General features: G+C 39.1%; 1 protein-coding gene across 1 annotated transcript; it reads left to right on the forward strand.

Moving 5' to 3' along the window:
* Positions 1 to 1,609: 1,609 nt before the first annotated feature.
* On the forward strand, positions 1,610 to 21,183 carry LOC146391513 (urea transporter 1). Its single transcript, XM_084924466.1, has 8 exons — positions 1,610 to 2,159; positions 3,481 to 3,670; positions 4,243 to 4,371; positions 5,400 to 5,589; positions 11,288 to 11,435; positions 18,485 to 18,616; positions 20,266 to 20,315; positions 20,716 to 21,183. The coding sequence occupies exons 1-8, from the start codon at positions 2,033 to 2,035 to the stop codon at positions 20,896 to 20,898; spliced, it is 1,149 nt and encodes a 382-aa protein (XP_084780592.1). The 5' UTR covers positions 1,610 to 2,032; the 3' UTR covers positions 20,899 to 21,183.
* Positions 21,184 to 21,203: the final 20 nt, after the last annotated feature.

Genomic DNA, 21,203 nt, shown 5'->3' on the forward strand with positions numbered 1-21,203 from the left:
ACCCAAGTCGAAAAATAATACAAAGAAGTAAACAGGGCACAAAGAACCTCAGGAACATAGGAGGAGAATAAAACACAGAGTAACAGGTGGGTGAACAGATGATCTTAAAGAAGACAGAAGGACATGAGAATAGCTAACTGGTAAAAAAGTTAGTTAAAGACCTAGGTGGAAACAATTAAAGAAAACAGGGAATAAAAACAACTGCAGGAAGTAAATATAACAGTAAGGCAACAACGTCAAAGTCAAACCTGAAGTAACCAAACTATAAAAGTAACTAACACAAGAAAACATGTACGGTGGCAGGGAAAATAAAACCACAGAAACACAAAGGAGTACAACAAAACCGACACAATGATGTTATGTGCAGATTTTCTGTCTGTCACACATGTTGCACAGTGTATTTCTACAGACTTCACACACTTCTCTGTGTCACTGTACAAGTTACTTAACAAAACCCGTCTGGTGGAACTGTATTTTTCTTCAGAGCAAAGGTCTTTTGGTTGATTCCTCCCACATTTGATCAGTTCTCTGTTACTAGACAACACACAAGTAACACATTAATGCAGGTAAGTCCATACTTTATACTTCACTGTAAGGCTCCACCCTCTGAGTGTGATGTGTTTATGCTCTCTGTGACCTTCACCCTCTGTTAAATTGAGTCTGTAGTAAAGTAAACAGAAAAACCTAACAAGAAGAATAAGAATATGCATATCAGTGCACGAGTGGCTTGTCCTCATGTGCTGTAGACCTGTGGCTGCGTGTGTCTTTATAAAACCACCACATTTGCAGGTCCAGCATTTTCCTTCCTCTTATTACAGTCCACTCGGGTGTGTATCCATCTGTAGCTCTCTTCCATCATCTGTGATTGATGAAATGAGCCAAGGAGCAGTGACAAGCAGAGGGAAGTGGATGTATTTATTGAAGCAAATAAAAGATGGATAGAGCGTGGGAGATAGAGGAAGCAAGAAAGAGAGACAGAGAGATGAGCTGTCAGGGGTTCTTGAATGGCACAGCAATTCCCACCTTGCTTTTCTGCTTCAGTTGAAGTGAAAAGATTCACTTTTGGAGATGATATGTGCCATTCTGCTATTGCTTTCACCTGCTCCACTTTGGGCCTGCTAATGGATGTGCAACAACTGCCGTGCATGCACACACACAAGCGCACAACTTGTTATGCAGTCACCACAGAGTTGCGTTCTTTTGTTTCTCAAGCTTAGACGTCAAATCAAAGCATTTTTCTGATATTTAGGTCATTCTGTGAGTTGTAAGCCACTACAAACCTGGAAGATTTACAGGTATACACACACTTAAAACAGCAATACAAACCTTTCTCTTAACTCAGAGTGCTCTAAAATTGGAGTGGGGGGAAAAGACTTTTCAAGGCAGCAGTAGTGTCTTGTTATGGCTCTGGTATGGATCTTCTTTAAAATGATGTCAACAGGAAGTCAAAAGCAAAGCAAGTGCTGCTCAGAACTTCCAGAACTTGGTGTCAACAACATTTCCTCTCCTATATCTTTCTCAGAGAGGACACAGCAGCACAGAGATCTGGATTATATGTTACACCTTTTGGAAAAGCATCAGATAACATGAGGTCCACAAATGGCTTTACAAATAAGGAAAGGCAAACATTCACACACATGCTGCAATAAAAAGTGGATGAGTAGCTTAAATGAACAAACAATAGGTAACGAGATGTCAGAGTGGGGTTGGCTGAAGAGAGGAGAAAGAGAGGACTGATTTTGTTGGACTTTGTTCGTCTCTGGCACTGTGCTCGAAAGCTGTGTGAATACGTTACCCCCCTGGTTTACAAGTTACCCCCTTAAACCGCACTGGAAAGGGAAGGGGGAGAGCAAGGGAGGCGAAGGAGAGTGGAGATGAACCAGAGGGAGCGGAAGGAAAGAACCAACAGAGGAACAAACACAGACGAGAACAGAACAAAAAGAGTCGCAAATAAGAAGAACCTTGAAGTATTGCAGCATAATTATTATCCATTTGCCACGTTTTGTATTGGTGTGGCCCAGCAGCTGCAGGGATGTGGATAGAAACCAAAACAGAGATGGAGGAGGCCAGCAGAACGCGTGCCAGCTTCAGTCGGCGTGTGTTGAATGGCTTGCTATTGTGCAGTGGAGACATGGAGCACTTGGATAAATACATGAAGGGTAGGAAAACACTCACAATACATGTCATCCGGAAGCCTTTTCTTATAATACTAATCTTAACCCTTTAAAGCCGGTCGGAGCAGGCACGCTCCGTTTTGCGTAATTATTTTTAAATCCCTGTAGAAGCAGAACCTCGTAAGCTAGCGCAATCATTTTTTTGCATATGAAACCGAGTTGTACTTACATCTTATGCCATCAGCTTGTCCTAAGTCACAGTTTCCTTCCACATATAGCTTTGCAAAAATTGCATAAAAAGCGCTTGCAGGAACAAAAACATAATATTCCAGAAAAAGCTTTGCCGATCCGATCAGCTGTTCGTAACACTTCCCACATTGAAACAGATGCCAGCACGAACGATCACATGTCCGCAATTTCCTGCCCGAAACCGGAAGTGACGTCATTTCCGTGGAAAATGTAGTTTTTACTTGTAGGCCTTAAAAGCCTATACTGGTGTTTTTAAAAGTCATGTTTGACTTTATGCTTTTCTGAATAGTTTCTGGGATGCTTAGAACTCAAATTGCACTGCTGGAAATAGTTTATTTTGATGCACATGCTGTTTTCTTTGCAAATTTGCATCATAGGATTGTTTTTCGTTTTTCCTGCAGTATATAACAATTGCTGTATCTCAAAAATAAAACTATGAAGACACTCAAAATAAATTTCCTGTTGTTGTAAACTATTTTTTGCAACAAAGTTTTGAGGGATAAGCCTCTTAAATTTCTCCAAGTATAAATATATGTAAAAAACAAAAAAAACCAAAACGATTTTCAATTTTTTTGTAGTTTATTGCACTTTTTTGCAATTAATGTAGTTACTATGGACTTAATGCATACATATTATTAAAATATGGGCTATAACAGTTGTATTGATGTATAGCAACTTAAAATGCTCCCAAAAATGGCACTACAGCATGTAAAAATATAAAGTAAGCTCTGGCAGACTTGGTTCTATGGTAGGTCTTAAAGGGTTAATGTAATTAATCACAAAACTTTGCCACTAGAGGAAGTGCTAAATTACCATAATTATAAATAAATGATTCAGAAATGCTTACATCACCATTAAAACACGCAGATGTAATCATCATGCGACTCCCACAGAGAATACTGTCGCACTTTTTCTCCAGCTTGGAACAAAATTATCATTAAAATCCAATTTTGATTCTGCTATAAAACCCTGACTTAGCAACAAGAAATCCAACTGCGGCTGAAATTTTGTAAAAGTTGCACTTGCCTCTTTCAGTCCACTTTTACATCTGCAAGCATCTTGCTGTGAAGTGCTGTTTATTTATAGGGACCTTTTTTTTTTTCTCATGTGTCCTCAGACAAGTCATTTGTGCTACAGCTGGCAGTCTGTGGCCTGAGAGGGGTGACCAGGGTAATTCTGGCCAACAACCCGCTGAGTGGTGGTCTCATCCTGGCTGCCCTGTACTGGGCTTCCCCCTGGCAGGGCCTGCTGGGAACTCTGGGAGTGTTGGCCTCCACACTAACAGCTGTCATCACAGGACAAGACAGGTGGGATGATATAGAAATGCACAAACACAGGCAACACTACAGAGGCTGAAAGCAGTGAGCATTTATGTGTCCATATTTAATGCTTTGGTCATTCTAAAAGCACATAAATAAAACATATCCTCTTTAACCTTTGACCTTGTAATCTACTCAGGTTCGCTATTGATCGGGGCTTCTACTTAAAATTCATGAGAATAGTTCAGCTCCACAACTATAAGCCCTGCATACACACCACCTTGCATTTATTTTTGAAGCCTTCTCCCTGTATTTATACCATACAAAGTGAAATATGTTTTTAAGGTTTATAAAACAATTCCAGCTGAACAGGAGAGCCTCATATTTTTAACTTTGACGTGCAGAGAAAATTTAATGTCACCCATGGGCCTCAGCTCATTAACTCAACTGAACATTTTATTTTTCTTGAGAACCCATTAAAATCTATTTAAAGCTTTGTGTTGCATTACAGAAAAAACAGTACAGATTTATTACCTTTCAGGTTTTTTTTTATTTATGTATTTATTTGCAAAATGTAATCGTCATATGTAAATATTCCTGTTCTGTGTCTGCGTGTATAGTGTTGAGGTGGCGGGAGGTCATCATGGTTTTAATGGCATGTTGGTGTCTCTGCTGATGGGAGTGTATAGCTCAGCTGGAGACTGGTACTGGTGGCTCCTGCTGCCTGTCTTCCTGGGGTCGGCAACATGGTAAGAAACACATACACGGACTCATGTGTTTTATATTCCCTTCTTGTGTGTCCATTTTAGTATAGTATAGTAGTAGTATTTCCTCAGAGTGCTTTCTCAACTCTCAAGGTTTCTCAAGGTTAATGGTTCAGGTAAGGGAATGGCTTTCATTCATGTTGTCCTTTCAGTCAGATTCTCCAAATTCAAAAGAAGATTTTTCCTTCTGTCTGCAGTCGTTCATATCTTTTATGTCTGACTCTGTTTGCGAACTTCCCCATCTTTCTATATGTACTGTACATGTGAAAATCGCGGTCAACAAATATGAAACTGATTAATCCAAATATAGCATGAAAGGAGGAGCTGACGTGGAGATGGGTTGCAAAGCAGCTTGGACATGCAAAGCAACCAGAGGCAAGCTATGGCATATTGCCTAAATAGCATGCTGTAAATGTGAGGTGCCGGTTGAATGCATAGAAAGTGTATCAGCTGAGCCAGCAGTGATGCAGGCTGGCACTTAGATCAGCTGATCTGCAGAGATTATATATTCTTTAAAATACATCTTGTTATTTATTGATACATTAGCTAGTTGATTCTTTTTAGGGAGTAATTTTCAAGTACCCAGCACCTCAGGCGTTTTCCAGACTTTAACAAATGTTAAGGTTGGTGTCATTCAGAAAAAAGTAGTTCATCATTATCATTATCAATTTTTTCTTATCAAAAATGAACAAAGATGAAGTTGTTAAATTTCTCAGTGCAGTAATGTATATTTTAAACAAAGCACATTGGAATAAAGCTTCCCCATCATGAGTTGTCTCTGCTGAGATCTACAGTAGTCAGTCAACAGGATATTCAAGAAAAAGAAGTTACTGCCTCAGTGACAAAACGTGTCTCCCACTGAAAAGTCCAGATAAACATTATACACTTTCTGGGTTTTCCTTACCTGGATGATAGGGCATGTATCAATAAGTTACCAGTGTAATTTTGTCTATTTCAATTAGAAATGATTTCTATTTCTAATTACTTCTTCCTTACTCTTTTCCTTTTTTCAGTGTCTTTCTGTTTAGTGGACTCTCATCGTTTTTAGACCGCTGGGACTTGCCTGCTGCCGTGTTTCCCTTCAACATTATTATCATCCTCTACCTCCTGTGTACTGGCCCAGAACACCCCTATTTTCCACACCACTCAGTAAAACCACCAGGGGCCCTGGAGCCCAATGCTACAGAGCTCATAGCATTACAGGTAAAGAATATGTAAAACCTCTGAACTGGGATTCTGTCTGATAAATACTGTAGAAGTAATTACGTGAAGGTACAGAGAGGCAACTATAATCTGGAATCGACGACTAAAACCTTGAGATATGGAATAAGAATGACCAAAATACTGAAGGCTACATTGTAACAGATTTTTATACCTGTCACCCTTTTGATTTTTGATTTACTTTCATACTGGGACAGAAAGTCTAACACAATGAAAACGAATTATTCATTTGTCTCATATCATCTAGCCATGTCCAGGTGCATTATTTGCCTCAGGCCTTAGCTCCCTGAAGTTGTCCAAATGTTTTATGTGAAACTGTGAAAATTATTGAGACTGATTTCTGCATATTCAAGTTTATGTTAGAGTTGACATCTTGGTTTTGAGTCTGACTGTGTTGGCTCAGTCCTACTGGCACAATCACCCATTATATCCTGTCTATTCACAGGTGCCATTTCCTAGAGTATGTGGTACTGTTTATTGCTATTTCATTACAAAAAGAGACATTTCTGTTTTTCTGGCTGTCCTCACTGATATAATTAGAACTATTGAAACTATTAAAACGGATTATGAAATAAATGTGTTAAGTGTCATATAAACTATACAACAGTACATAAACAAAAAATCAAAATCTCTAACATCTTGCATAACCAAATAACTGTCTTTCGTGCGAGCCTAATTTCACTGGCACTAGTGATACTGTTAACTTCAGTGATAATTATCACACAGGAGAGTCAGATTTACAGTAACATTACTTTGAGACGAGGATCATTTAATGATCCAGAACACAGGTGGGCTGTGCTCAATGCATTAGGAGAACTTTATTACAGCACTATATCTCATTGATGCCATTAGGAGTTTATTAGGATCCCACACATATAACAGCAAGTCACACTTTCTTAAAATGTGTCTCTCTGCTGAGAGTTAATGGTGCTGTGAGACTAGTAGAGAGGAAACTAATATTCTTATCCAGGATGTGCCAGAGGGGTAAATATTAAATAGTGAAAATATGCTGGCAAAGACAATTTTTAAAGATTTGGAGACCAGCAGTGAATGCATTCAAAGTGCACCATGGGAAAAGTTTTAATTAATTTTAGTATGATTTTCTTCTAGATAGACAAACGCATATATATGAAAAAATGATAAGTGCAATTATTGGACAAGGTTGTACAGTTTGTACAATTTTAACCCACACTTGGAAACAACATGAATGCAGGATGGAGCCATGCCTTCATTTTTTTTCCCACCAAATGTTGATCTTACCATCCAAATGTTGCAGCATTAATCAAGGCTCATCAAAACAGGCAATGTTTTTCCACTTTTCTTTTGCCTCTCTACATTGTTCAAGGTTTTCAGCGTTACCTTGGCTGTAAAGAGTGGACACTGTTACTGTTTCCTTCCTATCGGTTTGCAGCTTTGTGGCCATTCTCCTCTGACATCTGGTGTTAACAAAGCATTTTCCCTTCAGTGATCTAATAGGTAAAGTCGCTTTCTTGGACCGTTCTCTGTAAACCTTAAAGGTGGTTTTCCAGGAAAATCCCAGCAGATCAGCATTTTCTGAGATCAAAGGCCAGTGTATCTGGTGCAAACAATGATGGAACATTAAAAGTCACTTAAATCAGCTTTCCTCTCTCTGATATTTCTTCTTTCTTCTCTCTCATGTCTAAATATACTGAGAGCTTTTAATGAGATTAGCTAATTAGATATTTCTTTTACTAAGCAGCAGAACAGGTGTACCTAACAAAGTAGACAGGGAGTGCCTAATCACTCCACTTTTAGCCCCACCAGCACATTAGCCACTTTTATAAAATTCTGCCTTAGAAGTATCAAACTACGTGATGGTTAACTGGATTTCTGTTACTGATGAGCTGACATCATGAGGACTTCCACTAAAATATCTTAAAAAGGCAGCTCATCAAGTCATTTAAAAAGAAGAGGTGCTGCTCATTTGCAGTCACAAAAGGAAATATTAGAAGTTGGTAGGATATATGATGAAGAAAAAAAGAGACGGAAACCCAGCTTAACTAAGGCCAGGGTTATCCTAAGAGTGCGCATCATGTTGCAGCCTGGTCTCCAGAGTGAACAAGTAACTGGGAGCACTATATGCATAAGAGCAGCCAGCTATGACTCACCAGTTACTTAGCAACAGTCAGTGGTGGCGCTCCTGTTTGGAAATTATAATGAGTCAAAACTGTTTCAACTGATGATTTTTGCTGGGAGAATGTGATTGCACAGGTTAAGCTCTTTATAAAGGTTACGGTTTTAATTGTATTCTTTTCCGTTTCTATGGAGAGAAAGGGCTTGGACTTGTGATGAATGGTTTAAATATCAGGAGCGCTAATCAGGTTCCCAGTAAGTTTGGGAGTAGGTGGGTGGGCTGAGGTGGGGGTTCATGGGGATTTGAGAACTCGGGGCTCAGCAGTCAGGGACAAAAAGACAAAACAAAGTGAGAACTTACTCCTGAATTTGAAGCTGAAAGTATAGTAGACTGTCTACAAGTTGCTGAACAGTGTACCTTTGTAAGGAATTTATTTCCTTTCATCTAGTGAATTCAAATGAAAGGCACTTACCTTGAGCTGCTTCTCACAAGACAAGAATCCAGACTCTCACCAGCTGCTGTGTTCGGCTTTTGATCTCAGTGAGCCAGCTGGCATCTCAGCACTTACACAGCGACTGAATTTTTTCGATCTTTGGCAGACCCAATTAGGTGACCCAAATCAGAAGAGCTTTGTGATTATGAGGATATTATAATGTCTTAACAACTAGGTTTATGCTATAATGACAATTAGAGCAATTAGGCAGTTTAAAAATATACAGTCTATACAAAAATATTTTGTATAGACTCACACAGAGAAACACCAAAATACGCTGGCATGACATCAGGTCACTGACTTGATCATGGAAGAATATCCAGTTTCTTTGTGTTGAGAAACTCCTGTGTTGTCATTGCAGTATGCTTTGTGTCATTACCATTGCGCTGTGAAACTCTGTCAGATTAATTTTGCAGCATTTGGCTGAAACTGAGCAGAAAGTAAAGCCCTGCACACTTGAGAACTCATCCAGTCATTTCTGTCATCATCAGCAAACACATCATTTCCACTTGCAGCCATTCATGAGGACATCTCATGATTGTGGATTCTGACAGTGATGTGACTGCTTTCTCAAGAGTGTCCTTGACTGGTGGAAGGGGGGTTTATATCAAAGGAAGTAATTTACAGTCATCAAGGTTGAGGGCCAAATTATCAGCTAACTTGCATTATTTTTCATTTTTATTTTTCATTTTACCAAAGCACACTCGTAGTCAGCACAGACTGCTTTCTCAACGAAACTGGAGCTCCAGATTCTCTCCTGGGCTGTTAGTGCAATTAACCTCACAGCAATTCATGCTGTTTGTCAGATAACCAGCACCACAAACATGGTCAAAAGGTGCAGGTTAGTGACTCCAATTAGCCGAGGTTATGTCTAGAAGATAACCAAGAGCATAGTTTGAACCCACCTGTCAAACAAAGGGGACAAAGAGGAGTTATGCATTAACAAGCGCAATAACCCATGCATGACCTCAAGCCTTAATTCGGTTTATGTAAATATTTTATCCCATGTTGGGCAACATGCTGGCGTGATGGCACTCTTGCCTCGCAGCAAGAAATTTCGGGAAATGAATCCACCATCAGGCCGAGGGTCTCTCTGTGTGGAGTTTGCATCTTCTCCCCGTGTCTGCATGGGTTCTCTTTGGGTACTCTGGCTTCCCCCCACAGGCCTGAGACATGTAGTTAGGTTAATTGGTGACTCTAAATCATCCATAGGTGAGTATGTGAATGCAAATGGTTGTCTGTCTCTCGCCTTATGGCAAATGGGACAGGCCACCCATGACCCAGATAATCAGAAGAAAAGGGATTGATTTTATCCCATGTGTTGTTGCCACAAAAGAGAAAATGACATATAGATACCAAATGCATTAGGCAGTAGTCAGGTGAGGCGCAGCTGCAGGAGAAGCCAACGCACTGGAGCTGCATCGGCTCACCACGCCGTCCTGCGTAAATAGCACTGGGTCTTGAGTGTGTGTTGTGGTTGGTGATGTGTTTGGCGGTGATCTGGAAAACTGCACCCGAGTATTGTTAAAACAGCAACCGTGAATAAAGTATGCTGGAAAGCATGAACGTATGGTCGGGTCTGCCGTGGATTTATTACACCAGCTTAACGCATATGCAAATTTGAGCATTTTAACATGGGAGTCAGCTGGAATTGAATAGCCTTTGGAATCAGCCTCAAGTGTCCATTTAGGGAACTTCAGTCTTTGGCTCCTGTGCTTTGACTTCAGCTTTTATTCACTGGAGCCGAGAGACATTCTTTCAGTTTTTGTGCATGACTTTGCATCATTATTTCTTTAAGAAAATAACAATCCCCTGCTAACAAAACACTGATGGCAGGGACATGACCTTAGAAGACCTGTAAGCAGGCTTCCTGGTATGAAGCTATCTGACAGAGACTACAGACTGAAGTTGTTTCTTCTTTTTTTAGCACATTGCCTAAAGTGCATTTCTGTACATGACAATATGCAAAGTAACTGCAAACTTGTATAAACTAGATTAGCCATGCTGCCAGCCTTCAGCGCTGTAAGGTGTCCTGAATATGGAGTCAAGATTTACACACGATTCCATTAACAAGCATCACACCCCGTGGCACAGTTTATCCCTCACACTAAATAATTACTTTCCACAACTTTCAGCTCCATCACCTCAGATTCTTTTTTTCAATTTTTTTCCCCACATATCAAAGTTTCTCCATCTTTCCCTCCTTCAGACATATTTCATTGTTTCCTTTCTGACTCACTCCATCTGTCTGTCTTTCATCGCATAAAAAGCTGTTCCTCTAACTTAATAGATTCCCTTTTTGTTTGTTACTTATGAGATTTACACCCTCTAAATCCTTCTTTTCATCTCTGTGCCTCTCTTCCTTCCAGTCTGTTTCCCTGCTCTGCTGTGTAAATCTCCTTCCTTCTTTCTTCCTTCTTTATCTCTCTCCTTCCCTTTAGTTTACAACGAACAAGGTCACTGTGATCCTGTCCCATCCTCATATTCCTTGCTACTTCTTCTTTCCTCTTCCTAATTTTCCCATTTTTATCCAGTATTTATTTTCTGTTGCTCTCTGTTTTACTTTTCTTCCATCAGTCTTCCTCCTCCATTCTTTCTTTCACTCATGTTTCCTCTGGTTCTCTCCAGAGATGGTGATGACGTCGATCCTATTTATATTTGATGTCTTCGGCTTCAGTCAGTCTGCTGAGGATGGTGCTCTGGCTGCACTTCACTGACAGTGTATTTAATCTTGCACAAACACACACGCATACACAGGCACGCATGCAAGAGTTACAGCAATATAATGAAAGACCGGTTATGACTTGTAAATATCCGCGACAGGCAGGTGCACCAGCACGTCACCATGGAAACTCTTCATTTAACTGGTTTGGATGCAGCACGGGTGTGTGTGAATGTTGGTAAAAAAAAAAAAAAAAGAATGCTGTTTTAAGCTACAAGAAAGTCACTGAGGTTATTTCAACCATTGTGTTATTATGTTTTTGTGAGAGTGTTTCTGCTCTTGCAACTTATATAAATTCTGTGTAATGCTCTTCAGTATGCTAGGTAATAAAAGCAAAGCAAATAATCCCCTAAATCCTCTCTTTGTCCAGGTAATACGTGGCATCCCTCTTGGAGTGGGTCAGATCTTTGCCTGTGGGGACCTGGGACCGTCCCTTCTCATCTTGGGAGCTGTTTTCCTCTACTCCCCCTTGCTCGCCGTCCATGCTCTGCTGGGATCCGCAGTAGGAACGCTGACTGGTTGGTTTCAATCTGTGTGCTCATGTGGCTGCGTGGGAGGAGTGGGAGAGAGAAAAGTGTTATTGCATTTGTTTGTGCATCATACAAATGCACCACTCACAATAAATCCCAATTTAACACAGTCTTCAGTGATACTGGGATCAACTTGTCAGCATTTCATTGTATGATACATCACCTTAGAGCTCACCACTTACAGGGAACTCCTAAACTTCACAGGAAAATGTGAGGAGGTGAGTATTATTGTGTGAAAATAGTTGTGTAACAATGTCCTCAGTGGCTCTGGGGTACCATTTCCAAGCATGAGACAATATTTATGATAGAAAGCCAGCAGTACAAACTATAAGAAAGACATTTATGCTTACTGAGGGGAGAAGTAAACATCACAAGGTAGTTTTGTTTGTGTTATGGGGGGGTAGAAGGATCCAATTTACCTTCACAAAGGACTTAAAGTCTGCCTTTTTTGAGCCTATTAGGCCTTTCTTGAAGACATTGTAAATATAAGACACAAAACACAAAGAGAAATACAGCCTCAGTCAGACTGAAAATTGGAGTAGCTCATGGTTCCCTACAGAGCTGCTCTAGGTCTGTTTCATGCTCTGACCTCTGTGATTTTACAAATTGTGAATCCATTGTTTATCCATATGAACCTGCTTTAGTTTACTTTAGGAAAAATGCACACATTGTACAGGTTGCAAATCAATTACAAGGCTGGAAGGTACAGATTATTCATATTCTTATTCACACAATTATCCTACAGTAATTTACATGCCTTGAGATTGATACCCAGGTGGAAGCATGATGATAATCCCAACTGAGTCATTAACATTTACACATAATATACTGGAAAACTCTGTTTATATTAACAATATTAACAGATTTGGCCTAAAAGCTATGCTTTATCATGCTTTACTGGTTTGTGGAACAATGTGTCAAAGTTGGTGTTACGCATGTAGTCACACCTGTGCCCAAAAGCAAAATGCAATACCTCTGCCAGGACCTGAAGACGTAAATGTCTGCATGCGAAGTGTCAAATGAAAGTGTGTTTTAATGAGGTCAGTTTCAAGTCAGGTTCATTCATCTCTCTGAAATTAAGACATGTCAGCAGCAGATATATAAATAAGAAACTGTTAGCAGCAGCAGCTTGTGCGCACTAAGCTAAATAAAACACAAAGCAATTAGCCATGCAGAGCACTAATACTGCTGGCTTATATACAAAGCCACGGGGCTGTGGCACAGTGTTCTTCTTATATCTGCTTCACTCTGACTCTGTTTACACAAAAGAATGAGAAATGCTGGACGTTCAGCACTGATTCCAGCCACATCTACGTAACTTTAGTACAGTGTCCTAAAATGTGTGTGTGTGTATGTGTGTGTGTGTGTGTGTGTGTGTGTGTCTACATCATGTGTGTTTGTAGCTATGAGTCATACAGAATAAAAAAAAAGAAGAGTGGGAGTGAGCTGGTACAGCTACACACTCACACAAACCTGTGGACACATGCTAACAGTGGCAGGGACATACACACAGGAGTGCAGAAACACACAAACACAAACAACCACACAGACTGCTGCAATAAAAACAACGGTGTGATGGGAACGTAATCAAAGGGATGTGACTATAATGAGATTGTGTAGGAGACAGAGCCAAGAGGAAGCAACCTGAGGTAGCGTAGCAGCTAAATGCAGACAGACAAAATGCCAAAGTCTCTCTCACTGCTATTTGTGCATTCTCTCTTTTTTCTGTCATCCATTCTTCTTTCCTTCATTTCTTTGTAATGCGGCTTTTGCTCTTAGTGATTTTAGAATTTTAGTCATATTTTAGCCATATTAAGCTATTTGAAGTATTTTATTAACATGAAAGTCACTCACTTTTGTCTCTGTCATTTAGACACCTGTAGTTTGGGGCTCCATCAGAATGATTTTAGCTGCTGCAAAATCCAAAATTTAGCCACTAGCCTAAAATATGCTCTTATCCAGCAAACAATCCTGTTCCTAATTTTAAATGCTGTTGTTACTGCAATTGGCTTACTATACATCTGCCAGGCAACAAATCTCTCAAAAAGAATAAAACTAAACTTCATTTATTGTTTTTGTACTTTTTGTCTACAAAAGTCTGATGTATCAGATTCCTCTGCATCACAGATCTCCACAGTTGTTCTTAACTACTAAACTATACTGTATATACAGTCATGAGAAAAGTTCATAACATTTACTGTGTAATTATAAGCATCATTTAACCTCTTGGTATTGTTTGGTGAACCAGAAGCTCTGAATAAATGTAAAATGGACTCCCACACACCGAAAGAAAAGAAGCCACAGCAGCAACAATTGAGACAGTTAAGAGTGTGAATAAGTGCAACAAGGTTAAACTTACAACTGAATCCTGTTCAGCAGAGAATTAGAACAAGAATAGAAGGATCAGTGTCAGGAGACAAAACATGGAGATGGAGAATTGAGAAAGGGTATTATAAGTTTTGAAGCGAAAGTAAGGATAAGGGGTGACCTGAGTAAATGAAATAAAAAAGTGACAGGGAGAGAAACAACAAAAGACCTTGTATCATTATTTGGACAAGATAAGTAAACCGATAATCTTTTGTGATATTTGACCGACTATTTGGTAAGATACACAATGATCAGTAAGCACTGTTTTAATTAAGTTTATTAACTAGGTGTAAACATTTTTTTTTTGATTTGCTATACAAAAACCCAGACAAAACAAAATAAACAAACAAAACAAACAAACAAAATCAAATATAAAATTGGAATGTAAAGGTGGATTGTACATTTACATTTCTGGTTACAAATAAAAAAAGTAATAAAATAATAAAACCCAATACAAACAAACAAGAACAAACAAAAAAAAAACCCAAAATGTTTTGAAAAGAAAACATTTTAAATATGTTTATTATTTTTGTTCAAATACTAAGGCTTACTACTATTACAAATATGTTTTGTTGCCAGCATTTAGACATTAATGGCTTTATGTTGAGTAATTTTTAGGTGACAGCAAATTTACACTGTTATACAAGCTGTACACTGACTACTTTACATTGTCTCAAACTTTCATATCTTCAGTGTTGTCCCATGAAAGGATAGAATAAAATATTTACAAAAATGTGAGGGGTGTGCTCACTTTTGTGACATACAAGTAAAAGTAAAAAAACAACAAAAAAAACCTGTATAATTCATCTATGGACTAAATATCACCATTTTATTTCTTTGTTTGTTTGTTTAGGTTTTGTTTTTTACTTACAAAGTATGAAATCAGTGACAAAAACATAAAAAAATGACTGTAGTGCTAAATGTGTAAAGATCAAAAGGCAGGCAGGTGGCAGATGTTCAGAAATGTGTGATTTATTGACAGGCCGATGAAATCATTGAGGCTGTCTCAGCTTAACAGCTTCATCGCCTTTTAATGTCTTCAGAAGGAGGCAGAAAGATACAGAAGCATGGGTCAGACTTGGAGAGGAGAGAGTGTGAGGACATTTTTAGAGCTGTCATTCAAAGGATTGTGCTGTAAACTAGTCCCATGAGGGATTTCAGGAGGAGGAGATCAGGGGCTGTATGTAGGCCATAGCCTGTCTACCTTCTGCTGCATTCATATTGTGTATCAGGTACAGGAGGAAAGAAAAAGTGAAGCATCAGAGAAGTCAACTACGGTTCACTCTTAACTCTGGGTTCTTTCATCAAATGATTTTTCATCAAATCTCACATCTGCATTTGTGATTTTGCATAGTGTAGCATCAGGAGAACAAAAGAAAGGAGGAACAAGAAGGAGAAGGATGTTTATTTGTGATATGAAGTATAATGTTGTAATGCATAGGGATGTTTAAAATATATCAAATTAGAGTGTAAAGTAAACGGCAAGACCTGCTTTTGTGATTTTATTTAGGCTCTTGGCAGAATTATGGTCAAACTATACACCAGTGGTCTTGAGTCAGACCTTCGGGTATTACATAAGAAGCTTAACGACATAAATGAAGTATTTTCTGTGAATGGCTGAGCTGAACAGTCTGAAATTTCTGTTTATAAAGTCAAAGCATGTTTCTATTAAATTTCATAGTAATAATAGAATAATGGAAATTTCCAAAGGTATAATGATTTCCAGCAAATAACTGTAGCAATAACCATGAATCAGGCCAGCAAAAAGAAAAACTGCCCATTTCTACTATATTTCATAGTAATATTGTTTTCACATTTTTATTCCATTATTACCATGTTATTACCAAGCTGTAATATAAAGTACTACTAAAGCTAAGATAAATAATTCCATCTGATGCTTAGACTGTTGAACCCTAGAGAGTATTAACATTTGAGTCCACAATTTTCCCCCTTAAAAACATCAAAGGATGCGTCACTAGTTGCATGAAGCACAGAGGATCAGCGCCTCCAGAATTATTTTCATGGGTATAGCCACTAAAAATATTGGGGTGGCACACCTGAAACAGAATTTCCAGCTTTATTATGCTGTTCCTGCCTCTCACCCTACGGTACCTAGGATAGCTCTTGTCAGGAGGGTCCACTGGGTGGGAAAGAAAAAGTCACTGTTAATGGAGGAATGTGAAAAAGAAATGGGAGGAGAGGAGAAAAAAGGAGAGGGGACATACTGGATTTAATATGATATGAATACTCATTCTGACTCATTCTGATAGCACAGATGACATCAGAAAGAGAGTTTCACGTCCAGAAACACGCAAGAATAAAGACGTAAAAACAGTAAAAAAAAATTTAGTATCCTCCAGGGACTTTCTCCATCAAAGCTATTAGTCTTTAATGGTGTAGAAAGAGACCAAGTGGGAAAAGGAGGAGTGATGAAGGAAACAATGAAGGGAACAAGAAAAGTACTGCGTGTGAGAAACAAAAGAAAATGGTTGGAATAAAAGATGGAGAGTGTGAAAGGAAGCAGAGACAAGAGGGGAGTGAAGCGTTTAACGAGCAGCTGCTGAAGGAGGTGGCCGTAAAAAGGAGAAAAAGCAAACGGGAGTGGAAGCCAGTAGTCTAGCAGACACAGAGTAAGGAAGCACCACAGGGGTGTGGTCAGTCTGCTTCAGGTCCAGACTGCCAAACTGCTGCTGCCAGTGCCTTGTAATAAGGAAATCAATCACAGCACTGCCTGAGGGTCATTAATCTACAGACGAGCTGCCGAAATTGATAGTTCCTTGTAAAATACAGTCTGTGAAACCCGCATCAAAGCGACCACGCACAGTCGCCATGCATTTACACTGTGTATTATCTTTCATTTTCAGGCATTAAAGAGTTTCTACTGGGTCTGAAAGATAAAAAAAAAAAAATTACTTAGCAAAGTGGAGCTCATCCAACTTAGTGCACATGTGTGTAAATGATTTATAAGAAGAGCAAATGGAGGATTAAAGGGTCACTCCTCACAACCAGACCGTGTTCAGTTATTTATTTTATAATATTCGACATATCCAGACAGTTAAAAATCCATCACTCCTACTACAGGGCTCATGCTGAATCTTACGAGCTACGTGGTGCCCATTTACTAACAACTTTGCAATATGCACTCTTTATATAGTCACTTGCATTAGATCTGAGGGAAGGCACTGGGGATTAGACACAATATTGGTGCGGCTCTTGGAATGGAAATATTTCAGAAGCTGGATGGATTATCACGCTATTTTTCACATTGATGAACATAATTTGGGCATAATGTGTCCTAATGACTTACAGGTTAAGCTTGTTGTTAACGAGTACACGATAGATTGCCATGAAAGCTGATATTGGTATGTCCTTGAAATGAATATTAATTATTCCGATTGTGTCCTAACTATTAATCTGCAATCTACAACAGGTCAACATTTGAATATGTCCAATACTGTAATTAGATTATCTCCTGACATACTAATTAGCAATTGCTGGCATTCTGCTGATGGATTGGGATGCATTACATTAAAAGGTGTTTACCTACATGAAGGAAGTGAACATGCAGCCATTGCAAATTAGGCGTATGACAATGGAGCAAAGTTTAAATAATCAATCAGGAAACAATCTAACACAAAAACTCAGTGGCTCTACATGTTCTTACTTTATTGTATTGAAATTGTTATTCTCCCTTGTGAAAGTTGAGCGACACTGTGCAGCTGGTGCCGGAGGCCAGGGAGAAAAAATGTCAGTGCTTTTGGCCCTGCAGAGATTTATCTGGGTCAGCATGCCCCCTGTGCAGTTTTCTTTTAGTTTCAGCGTCACACTGTTGTGGATATCGCGTGTGCACGTGAGTCAGAGGCAAGGCATTGACCTTGTCTTAATCCACCTGCCTCTTTGACATCAAACTCAGAATGAATTAATCTCTTGTGATGAAGATTTGAATGTTATTCTCTGTTTCAAATCTAAAACTGCATGTCACTGATATGTTAAGTGTTAAGAAAATGTAATAGGCAGATTCCCTTTGGTGTGGCTCCATTCGACATACAGTGGCTCAATTCAACCTGCAATATTCTGGAATACAATAGACAAAGCGGGCAAATTGGCAGCGGTTACCTTAGTGATGCATCATATTCTGTAAACCCAGTTACACAAGACTTTAAAATACTAACTGCTCTTCTGCGATCTTCAGTGAAATGTTGATATTTAGTGACATTTGTTCTCTAATCTCTGCTTTTCTCTTATTTTTGTATCTTGATTGTATATATATTCTCCTGTTTGCTATTTATTCTTGCTGTCCACTATTCATATTTTATTGCTGTGGAGCACCCACAATTTCATTATACGTGTACAATGACAATAAAGGCCAATTCTATTCTATTCTACTCTGGACCAGTTTTTGTCTCTTCCTGTGTGTTGATTTGAAGTAGCAGCCAGGAAACATTAAAATGTCCTTATTAGGTTACACGCAAATTACACGTTGCACTGAGACCAGCCACACAATAGTGTGCATGTAGCACCACCACATGGACGGTTATTTAGTAATTCAGTTTGTCAGTGATGGATACAGTAATTAATTGTTATTTGTGTATTTCCACTTGTGTTATTACCATATCTGTGAACAAGTGTGACTCATTCATTGGCTCTTATTGTGTGTATGTGTGTGGCAGGTTTGTCCATGGCAGTGCGTCATGAATCTCTGTACTCAGGTCTGTCAGGGTTTAATGGAGCTCTGGGCTGCATGGCTGTTGGAGGATTCTTTATCTTCAGCTTGTGGACACACCTCTTTGCTATCGCCAGTGGTAACACAAACACACAGACACACACAGGCACAGTTATTATCTGTTGTCTCAAGTATCTAATGGCAGTTAAATGACGCTGTAGTTACATAACAAATGACGCCTTAGAAAAAGCGCCCTACCAAACAAGCACCTTGGGTATCAGGAATGTGGTGCAAGAAATTTGACAAATGGAATATGTGGAGTTACCTGCTGTGGTGACGCCTTTTAAATAAGAGAACAGCTTAAAATGGCTTTCAACAGCAATACAACAATATTGTTTCCCATTTTTAAAATAATATGTGCTTGAAATGAAGTGACCTTCCTTGTATTTGTCTTACAGAATTGATAAAACAGCAAAACAATATTTTTGCTTGTGTAATTGTGAGTCTTAGTACTTAAATATGCCACTGGAGGGCAACAAAAGTATTATTACTGGTCCAAATGTAAGCTTCCCGTTGCCTCTGTCCATGGTGCTGAAGCATTAAAGTGGGCTGTTACTTAGCTATAACCCTTTAAACCAGATGTGGGCAACTCCAGGCCTCGAGGGCCGGTGTCCTGTAGGTTTTAGATGTATCCTTGACCCAACACAGCTGATTTAAATGGCTAAATGACCTCCTCAACATGTCTTGAAGTTCTCCAGAGGCCTGGTAATGAAATAATCATTTGATTCAGGTGTGTTGACCCAGGGTGATATTTAAAACCTGCAGGACACCGGCCCTTGAGGCCTGGAGTTGCCCACCCCTGGGTTATAGCAGTCAAATGTATTTATTTTTTTATTTATCTTGAGAATGTGGGTAAAAAGTTTTTATGTGTCAAAAACCTGATAGTAATATGTAATACTCACAGCAACCAACTTACTTTGAGAGGAAATTGAGGTCAAACAAACAAGAGAGATTTTTTTTCATGCCCAACACAATAAAACCGTTTACATGGGTCTCTGAGATATTCACCCATTTGAATGAAAGGCCTCTTTTTTGTGCATTTATGTAATTTGCTCAATGTGCTGATATCCTTTGACTCATCAAAATGTCACTTACTCCATCACAGCTCTTCTCAGTGAATCATCACTAAATGAATTCTTTTGTTGATCATTCTGATGTTGAATCATCCTTCCTTAAGAAGAATATGGCATGTCTCCATTAATGACCACATACATATGAAATAAACAGCTTATTTAACCCGCAGTCACACCATTTATGTACATACATACTTCCACTTTCCTGTCATTAATTTAGTTTATTTCCCCCTTTTCTACATTATCCCTCTACTTATTACTGCTTCTCTCCTTTTTTCCTCTCCTTCATGCTGAATAGCTGTAATTACACTGAACAATTATTTCAAATTGTGTCAGTTATAAGCTGGAAAGGCATTCTGAATAGACAGATTATCTTTCTATTCAGAATGTGTTTCCTTTTCAAACCTTTAACACATGAATACAGAATCAAATTGCAGCTCAGGCAAAAAGCGGTACTGACCCCTCTGAAAAGGGACCTAATCTGCTCACATTAGGTAAATTGGCCTTACGTGGAGCTGGTACTGTGTCTACTGTCAGGAGAAAGTGCAACTAAATACCACAGAGCAGTATGTGAGACAGAAACCTGGAGAGTGATAGGGAGTGAATATGTGGAGGATATATTTGACCTAATCTTTTTTTTTTCTCCCGTCCGCAGCCTTCTTCTCTGCATATGCTGGCATTGCTTTGAGCAATTTGATGGGAACTGTGAGTACACACGGAGGCCTTTCACAACCTTTTTCACATTTTTGATCCCAAGCTTGCAAGCTTGGCTTCTTATGTTTTATACTCTATAGAACCTATTCTTCCAAAGTAGGATATAGCTTTCAAATTGATTGGAACTAGATTGTGAAATTTAAATCACTTTCTTTAGCCTTAGATGTGTTTACAGGAGCCATCAAATGTAACTAAAATAACTATAACTTTCAAATAAGTAGTTACAATAGATACACGATCCCTGTACTTTGTATCTAAAAAATTATGGATTCAGTGTCCTAAAAGCTTGCATATATATAGAAGGAGAATTTCCAAAAGCAGTGGACATGAAATTTTGTCTCACTTCAGTCTTATTCATTATTAAAGATCCTCTCTCTTTTTTTCTGCCAAGGTTGGTCTGCCAGCATGCAGCTGGGCAGCTACTCTGGTGGCCACACTGATGTTGCTGTTGACCGGCAGTTTAGCAGCGTACCGCATCCCGATTGGTCAAGTGAGAGCTCCTGAACGCAACTTGCAGTTGCGAAGCCAATGGGAAGCTGGAAACACCGAAGAAAGGGAGAGCGCAGATGTGTAGCGTGAGGATAGACATGCACCTGTGTACGCAGTACTGTATCTGGACTGTCATGTTGTTAGCTGGATGGAGTAGACCATAAAGGTTTTAGGTAAACATTCTCATGTCAGCATAGGCTTGTTAAAGATGGTGAACACTTTACTGAACACTTTAAGGAGGAGTTCATTCTATATTTTGCCCACAGTGTGGCAATTAAGGCACAGTAGTGAATTGTTCAGTTGTCTTTACATAAATGTATGTATTCAAACCTGACCATTTCTATTAAATATGTCAAATATTCCACTCTGATTAGCCCCCTGTATTATTTT

Source organism: Perissodus microlepis, chromosome 3, assembly GCF_051167445.1.
Source record: "Perissodus microlepis isolate ML-2025 ecotype Zambia chromosome 3, ASM5116744v1, whole genome shotgun sequence".
NCBI classification, from domain to species: Eukaryota; Metazoa; Chordata; class Actinopteri; order Cichliformes; family Cichlidae; genus Perissodus; species Perissodus microlepis.

What these genes read in the sequence shown, in the direction of transcription:
- LOC146391513 (XM_084924466.1), top strand. Translation starts at nt 2,033, where the DNA reads ATGTGGATAGAAACCAAAACAGAGATGGAGGAGGCCAGCAGAACGCGT. An exon ending in CTTGGATAAATACATGAAGG is followed by an intron (nt 2,160 to 3,480) that starts GTAGGAAAACAC and finishes ATGTGTCCTCAG; the next exon opens with ACAAGTCATTTGTGCTACAG. An exon ending in CGCAGTAGGAACGCTGACTG is followed by an intron (nt 11,436 to 18,484) that starts GTTGGTTTCAAT and finishes TGTGTGTGGCAG; the next exon opens with GTTTGTCCATGGCAGTGCGT.